Source organism: Ranitomeya imitator, chromosome 4 (genome assembly GCF_032444005.1).
Source record: "Ranitomeya imitator isolate aRanImi1 chromosome 4, aRanImi1.pri, whole genome shotgun sequence".
NCBI classification, from domain to species: domain Eukaryota; kingdom Metazoa; phylum Chordata; class Amphibia; order Anura; family Dendrobatidae; genus Ranitomeya; species Ranitomeya imitator.
In genome coordinates, this window is record NC_091285.1 from 316680662 (window position 1) to 316689317 (window position 8656).

General features: G+C 44.5%; 1 protein-coding gene across 1 annotated transcript; it reads right to left on the reverse strand.

The window, feature by feature from the left end:
* Positions 1-303: 303 nt before the first annotated feature.
* Positions 304-7961, reverse strand: LOC138676037 (uncharacterized). Its single transcript, XM_069764862.1, has 2 exons — positions 7053-7961; positions 304-1289 (listed from the first exon to the last, which is right to left on the reverse strand). The coding sequence occupies exons 1-2, from the start codon at positions 7470-7472 to the stop codon at positions 762-764; spliced, it is 948 nt and encodes a 315-aa protein (XP_069620963.1). The 5' UTR covers positions 7473-7961; the 3' UTR covers positions 304-761.
* Positions 7962-8656: the final 695 nt, after the last annotated feature.

Here is an 8656-nt window from a genome sequence, read left to right on the forward strand (position 1 = left end):
AGGTTCCCACAATTATGTGATTTGGATTAAGTTGCAGGTCCCCTCTTAACACCCCCCCCCTCCCCCGGCAGCCACTGTTGCCATATATGCTGACAGACCTTGTTTTGTTTTTTTCCTTCACAGAGGCTAAGAGACAGCGCCGCCGCCGACAGCACGAGGCATTCAACAGCGACTCAGATCCCGAAGTGCCCTCCGTGCCTCAACATTCTAGTAGGTTCCCACAATTAAGTTATTTGGATTTTGTTGCAGGACCACTCTTTCACCCCCAACCCAAACAACCACCAAACCCCCCCTTTGCTTATTTTTTTTATTTTTTTTCATTCACAGAAGCAAAGACACATCGGGAGATTACAGTGTTATTAATGTTATGTTTTTTGACCCACAGCTCTCGTCACTGTCAACAAAGAGGATATTGAAGCCGGCATAGACAAGTTACTCCACACTATGGCACATATTCAGGAGCAGCACAATGTGGCAATGGAGGAGCTGCAGAAGCTGCGGGACATGTGCCAGCAGTTGTAGGCGGGCCAATAATCCATTTTTTGTTGTTCCAATTAAAAGATTTAGTTAAACTTTCATTCGATTTTTTTTTTTTAGTTAACTGTACATGAATTTGTTACGTTAATTTGTTCCCTCATACAGTGCTGTGATTGAGACACACCAATCAAAAAGTAGTGATAGAATGTATAATAAAAGCTTTTATTTCAAACATTATTTTAACAAGACAAAAAAAAAAAAGGGATGTAAAAGTAGTTAGGAAATCACAAATTCTGATACGACGATTGTTCCGGCTGAAAATTTTGGTGCCTGATGGGCGAAGCCATATGTAAAGGTATTGGTGTGTAGGAGTTATTAGGGGGTGGCTGGCCGAAGTGGGAAACGTGAGGATTGTGTCGCATCGATGTCTGACCCTGTGACCAACCATTGAAATTTGATGGCTCTGTCCGCTGTATTGGCCGGGAAGAGACCAAACAAGTGTTCTTGTCCAAATCGCCATCAGTACCCTTGTTTACTGCTTCCAGAATCAGACGCTCTGCTAGTATTCTTTGGTTGTCGTCCATTTTTGCCAGTTTGTCAACCACATAGTGTCCAAACCCCTCTAACGCAGGGCTAACATTTCTTGTCAACACCTTCTTTGCCAGGCTCAATAGTTCATTTGAGGCGTCTGAGGTGGCTTTCCGTTTTCTTTGAACTTGCCTCGATTGACTCCTGGCAGGTGCAGCCTCCACTAGATCTGTTGTTGTGCAGTCCTGTGAACAGTCAAGTGTACTCTCCTGCGCACTGTCATCCTGGGGGGGGGAAAAAAAAAAAAAGTTATGAACCCGGCAACAAAAAGTAGTACCACCATAACCGCATCCAAACTATATATTCGTAGTAGAGCGAGTGTGAGCGAGCTGAGTGTGACCAGAGCGTAAGTGTGGACGCCGGTAAGTGTGACTTGTGATTCAGTGAAGAGGTATTTGGAAAGCCTTTAACAAATACCTGTGTGAATTGGTGTGAGTTGCTGAATTGGGGGTAGCTATATTCATAAGGGTTAACTTAGGGTGGGGGCTCATAGTTAAGGGTTTATAAGGGGCAGCTGTTTGGGGCTCAAGTCCTTTTTGAAAGTGCATTTGAACAGCAAGGTTGATTGCTGTTGAGGGGAACTAGGAAAAAAAAAAAAAAAAAAAATCTCTATAAATCTTCAGCAGAGCGAGTGTGAGCGAGCTGAGTGTGACCAGAGCGTAAGTGTGGACGCCGGTAAGTGTGACTTGTGATTCAGTGAAGAGGTATTTGGAAAGCCTTTAACAAATACCTGTGTGAATTGGTGTGAGTTGCTGAATTGGGGGTAGCTATATTCATAAGGGTTAACTTAGGGTGGGGGCTCATAGTTAAGGGTTTATAAGGGGCAGCTGTTTGGGGCTCAAGTCCTTTTTGAAAGTGCATTTGAACAGCAAGGTTGATTGCTGTTGAGGGGAACTAGGAAAAAAAAAAAAAAAAAAAAATCTCTATAAATCTTCAGCAGAGCGAGTGTGAGCGAGCTGAGTGTGACCAGAGCGTAAGTGTGGACGCCGGTAAGTGTGACTTGTGATTCAGTGAAGAGGTATTTGGAAAGCCTTTAACAAATACCTGTGTGAATTGGTGTGAGTTGCTGAATTGGGGGTAGCTATATTCATAAGGGTTAACTTAGGGTGGGGGCTCATAGTTAAGGGTTTATAAGGGGCAGCTGTTTGGGGCTCAAGTCCTTTTTGAAAGTGCATTTGAACAGCAAGGTTGATTGCTGTTGAGGGGAACTAGGAAAAAAAAAAAAAAAAAAAATCTCTATAAATCTTCAGCAGAGCGAGTGTGAGCGAGCTGAGTGTGACCAGAGCGTAAGTGTGGACGCCGGTAAGTGTGACTTGTGATTCAGTGACTTTGGAGTCAGGGAGTTTTCAGGGGAGGAATTACTGAATTGCTGTCTGATTTTTATCAATACTTTGTATTTATTTTTTTTTTTTTATTGAACTGTTCTGTCTGGTGCAATCCCCATTAGGAAATGTGCTCCACGATTGTTAATGCCATCCAGTGCACATCTTGCCACATGTATGCAGTCCTTGAGCAGCCGATCGAGGGTGCATACTGCTGTGCGAGATGTGAGCACGTTGTGCATTTGGAAACCCAGATTCTGACTCTAAATGTGCAGCTGGCAACACTGAGATCCATAGACAACATGGAGAGGAGTCTTCTGCTCACGGAGCAGACGCTCAATGGGACAGATGAGGGGGGGGATGGTGGGATGGAGCTGCAGGACAATGAAGTAGCAAGCTGGGTGACAGTTAGGAAGCGGGGTAGAGGGAAGAGTGCCAGGGAGGCTAGTCCTGATCTGGAACACCCCAATAAGTTTGCTAAGTTGGCAGATGAGGGGGGTGCCAGTACAGGGGTAGCACTGCTGCAGCCAGGCATGTCCTCTGAAAGCCGGAGGAGTGACTGCTCCAGTAAGGAGGGAAATAGGAGAGCAGGGCAGGCCAGACAGGTGCTGGTAGTGGGCGACTCAATTATTAGGGGAACAGATAGGGCAATCTGTCACAAAGACAGGGATCGTCGAACGGTGTGCTGCCTACCTGGCGCTCGAGTCCGACACATCGCTGATCGGGTGGACAGATTATTGGGAGGGGCTGGTGAGGACCCAGCGGTCATGGTGCACATTGGCACTAATGACAAAGTTAGAGGTAGGTGGAAGGTCCTTAAAGATGATTTCAGGGAATTAGGCTGCAAGCTGAAAGCAAGGACCTCCAACGTGGTATTTTCCGAAATACTGCCGGTACCACGTGCCACGCCAGAGAGGCAACGGGAGATTAGGGAGGTTAATAAGTGGCTCAAGAATTGGTGTAGGAAAGAGGGGTTTGGGTTCCTGCAGAACTGGGCCGACTTCTCAGTTGGCTACAGGCTCTACGCTAGGGACGGGCTGCACCTCAATGGGGAGGGTGCAGCTGTGCTGGGGGAGAGAATGGCTAGAAGGTTGGAGGAGTGTTTAAACTAGGAATTGGGGGGGAGGGTATTCATTTTATAGGAGGGGAAGATAGTGCAGACAGAGTCCTGGGCACAAATAAGGAAGTTGGGGGTGGCGGTGGCATGGGGGGTGGGGTCAGAACAGTTAATAATTTAAGAAATAGAAGTACAGAGAGGAACATAAAGTGCATGTATACTAATGCCAGAAGCCTCGCCAACAAAATGGACGAATTAGAACTAATGTTGTTGGAGCATAATTATGACATGGTGGGGATATCTGAAACGTGGCTGGATGAGAGCCATGACTGGGCTGTTAACTTGCAGGGCTATAGCCTGTTCAGAAATGACCGTACAGATAAGCGAGGGGGAGGGGTGTGTCTATATGTAAAATCATCCTTAAAACCCATCCTGCGCGATAATATAGGTGAATTTAATGAAAATGTAGAATCCCTGTGGGTGGAGATAAGGGGAGGGGGAAAAAATAATAAATTACTGATAGGGGTTTGTTATAAATCTCCAAAAATAATGGAAGCAATGGAGAATATCCTCGTAAAGCAAATAGATGAAGCTGCGACTCAAGGAGAAGTCATTATTATGGGGGACTTCAACTACCCTGAAATAGATTGGGGAACAGAAACCTGCAGTTCCAGCAAAGGTAATCGGTTTTTGACAATTATGAGAGACAATTACCTTTCACAACTGGTTCAGGACCCAACAAGAAGGGGGGCACTGCTAGACCTAATATTAACCAACAGGCCAGACCGCATATCAAATATAAGGGTTGGGGGTTACTTGGGAAATAGCGATCACAAAATAATAAGTTTTCATGTATCCTTTAAAAAGATGTGTAGTAGAGGGGTTACAAGGACACTAAACTTCAGGAGGGCAAATTTCAAACGGATGAGAGAGGATCTTGGTGCAATTAACTGGGACGATATCCTGAGACACAAAAATACACAGAGAAAATGGGAGACGTTTATTAGCATCCTGGATAGGACCTGTGCACAGTATATACCGTATGGGAATAAACATACTAGAAATAGGAGGAAACCAATATGGCTAAATAGAGCTGTAAGGGGCGCAATAAGGGACAAAAAGAAAGCATTTAGAGAATTAAAGGAAGTAGGTAGCGAGGAGGCATTAAATAAATACAGAAAATTAAATAAATTCTGTAAAAAGCAAATCAAGGCAGCAAAGATTGAGACAGAGAGACTCATTGCCAGAGAGAGTAAAAATAATCCTAAAATATTCTTTAACTACATAAATAGTAAGAAACTAAAAAATGATAGTGTTGGCCCCCTTAAAAATAGTCTGGGTGAGATGGTGGATGAGGATGAGGAAAAAGCCAATATGCTAAATGACTTTTTTTCATCAGTATTTACACAAGAAAATCCCATGGCAGACAAAATGTCTAGTGATAAAAATTCCCAATTAAATGTCACCTGCTTAACCCAGCAGGAAGTGCGGCGGCGTCTAAAAATCACTAAAATTGACAAATCTCCGGGCCCGGATGGGATACACCCTCGAGTACTGCAGGAATTAAGTACAGTCATTGATAGACCATTATTTTTAATCTTTAAAGACTCCATAATAACAGGGTTTGTGCCACAGGACTGGCGTATAGCAAATGTGGTGCCAATATTCAAAAAGGGAACAAAAACTGAACTCGGAAACTATAGGCCAGTAAGCTTAACCTCTACTGTGGGTAAAATCCTGGAGGGCATTCTAAGGGACGCTATACTGGAGTATCTGAAGAGGAATAACCTCATGACCCAGTATCAGCACGGGTTTACTAGGGACCGTTCATGTCAGACTAATTTGATCAGTTTCTATGAAGAGGTAAGTTCCGGATTGGACCAAGGGAACCCAGTGGATGTAGTGTATATGGACTTTTCAAAAGCTTTTGATACGGTGCCACACAAAAGGTTGATACATAAAATGAGAATAATGGGGATAGGGGAAAATATGTGCAAGTGGGTTGAGAGCTGGCTCAGGGATAGGAAACAAAGGGTGGTTATTAATGGAGCACACTCGGACTGGGTAGCGGTTAGCAGTGGGGTACCACAGGGGTCAGTATTGGGCCCTCTTCTTTTTAACATATTTATTAATGACCTTGTAGGGGGCATTCAGAGTAGAATTTCAATATTTGCAGATGACACTAAACTCTGCAGGGTAATCAATACAGAGGAGGACAATTTTATACTACAGGATGATTTATGTAAACTAGAAGCTTGGGCTGATAAATGGCAAATGAGCTTTAATGGGGATAAATGTAAGGTCATGCACTTGGGTAGAAGTAATAAGATGTATAATTATGTGCTTAATTCTAAAACTCTGGGCAAAACCGTCAATGAAAAAGACCTGGGTGTATGGGTGGATGACAAACTTAAATTCAGTGGCCAGTGTCAGGCAGCTGCTACAAAGGCAAATAAAATAATGGGATGCATTAAAAGAGGCATAGATGCTCATGAGGAGAATATAATTTTACCTCTATACAAGTCACTAGTTCGACCACACTTAGAATACTGTGCACAGTTCTGGTCTCCGGTGTATAAGAAAGACATAGCTGAACTGGAGCGGGTGCAGAGAAGAGCGACCAAGGTTATTAGAGGACTGGGGGGTCTGCAATACCAAGATAGGTTATTACACTTGGGGCTATTTAGTTTGGAAAAACGAAGACTAAGGGGTGATCTCATTTTAATGTATAAATATATGAGGGGACAGTACAAAGACCTTTCTGATGATCTTTTTAATCATAGACCTGAAACAGGGACAAGGGGGCATCCTCTGCGGTTGGAGGAAAAAAGGTTTAAGCATAATAACAGACATGGATTCTTTACTGTAAGAGCAGTGAGACTATGGAACTCTCTGCCATGTGATGTTGTAATGAGTGATTCGTTACTTAAATTTAAGAGGGGACTGGATACCTTTCTGGAAAAGTATAATGTTACAGGGTATATACACTAGATTCCTTGATAGGGCGTTGATCCAGGGAACTAGTCTGATTGCCGTATGTGGAGTCGGGAAGGAATTTTTTTCCCCAATGTGGAGCTTACTCTTTGCACATGGGGTTTTTTTGCCTTCCTCTGGATCAACATGTTAGGGCATGTTAGGTTAGGCTATGGGTTGAACTAGATGGACATATAGTCTTCCTTCAACCTTAATAACTATGTAACTATGTAACTATGTAACTATGTAGGTAACAAAAAGATTATAATATATTTGATGCTTAGTAATATTCTTTAACCCTCCCTTTTATTGAATACTTTGAACTACACTGTTCTGACTGCTATGGGAACCTGACCAATATTTAATAGTCTAAATAGTCTCAACAAGAGTACATCGGCAGCTTGACGCGATACTATTTTCTATATTGCTTCGATGGTATGGTTTACATATATCTCCATTTCATACATATTACGTTCCCCTTATAATTCTTGACTGCAACAGGGTTACTTATGTGTACATGTTTTTGTAACAACTTTAAACTGATGTGATAATCAGAAGTATAAAACCTAAAATGCAGAGAAAAATTATGTAATTATAGGACACATTGGTGAACTTTCGTCCAAAGAGCTACTTACTTGTTGCCCTTGTGACTCCTGCTCGGCGTGGTTCTCCGAAACTATTGGTTCCACAGGTGCCAACAATCGAAGACACGTTGAAGTCCGTGGCACCTCTTGGTCCCTCAGAAAATTAAGATGCTCAAAATACCACAGTTTGGGAACATAAACTTCTTCAGTGGAAGCTCCGGACCTTGTAGTCTGAAGAACCTTGTTCAGCTCCTTCCTCCAGACCGTGCGGAGCGCCTGGATTTTCTTTTTAATAACTGCTTCGTTAGCTGCCTCATCTGGTGCCTGACGATTGTAAAGCTCAATGAGCTGTAAGTAACCCTCCCTCCTCTTTTCCCTGTTACAATACTCAGGAGATTTTATTTTCCAGAGGCAGGGAAAAGACTGATAAATCTCGATGAAATCCCGGATGAACTCCACACGATTTGACATCTAAAAAGTAATTAAAAAAAAAAATTACATGGTTGACAAAGCGTCCTATTAACAATACTTTTGCCAGTGTGCCAAACGCTTAACAACAGCAGCCACACAAAGCGCTCATGCCTACCATCGCTTCTTCCATCTGCCGCGCCTATAGTCCACCATAACCCAAAACAGTGTACCGCCCGCTTCCCTACAGCAGCCACACAAAGCGCTCATGGTGACCATACATTGTACCATCTGCCACGCTCTAACTCAACAGACACAACCGGTCATAAGCAGTCACAACAGCGTACCATCCGCATCGCTTCAGCGGTGGAACGAAGCGGTCATGCCGAACAAACTGAGTTCCATCTACCACGCTGTAGCCCACCAGTCACGACCAGTCACGACCAGTCACAACAGCGTACCATCCGCATCGCTTCTTCAATCTGCCGCGCCTATAGTCCACCATAACCCAAAACAGTGTACCGCCCGCTTCCCTACAGCAGCCACACAAAGCGCTCATGGTGACCATACATTGTACCATCTGCCACGCTGTAGCGCAACAGACACAACCGGTCATAAGCAGTCACAACAGCGTACCATCCGCATCGCTTCAGCGGTGGAACGAAGCGGTCATGCCGAACAAACTGAGTTCCATCTACCACGCTGTAGCCCACCAGTCACGACCAGTCACAACAGCGTACCATCCGCATCGCTTCTTCAATCTGCCGCGCCTATAGTCCACCATAACCCAAAACATTGTACCGCCCGCTTCCCTACAGCAGCCACACAAAGCGCTCATGGTGACCATACATTGTACCATCTGCCACGCTGTAGCGCAACAGACACAACCGGTCATAAGCAGTCACAACAGCGTACCATCCGCATCGCTTCAGCGGTGGAACGAAGCGGTCATGCCGAACAAACTGAGTTCCATCTACCACGCTGTAGCCCACCAGTCACGACCAGTCACAACAGCGTACCATCCGCATCGCTTCTTCCATCTGCCGCGCCTATAGTCCACCATAACCCAAAACAGTGTACCGCCCGCTTCCTTACAGCAGCCACACAAAGCGCTCATGGTGACCATACATTGTGCCATCTGCCACGCTCTAGCTCATCACACACAACCGGTCATAAGCAGTCACACCAGCGTACCATCCGCATCGCTTCAGCGGTGGAACGAAGCGGTCATGCCGAACAAACTGAGT

What these genes read in the sequence shown, in the direction of transcription:
- LOC138676037 (XM_069764862.1), bottom strand. Translation starts at nt 7,472, where the DNA reads ATGTCAAATCGTGTGGAGTTCATCCGGGATTTCATCGAGATTTATCAG. An exon ending in AGGAGTCACAAGGGCAACAA is followed by an intron (nt 1,290 to 7,052) that starts GTAAGTAGCTCT and finishes TCCCCCCCCCAG; the next exon opens with GATGACAGTGCGCAGGAGAG.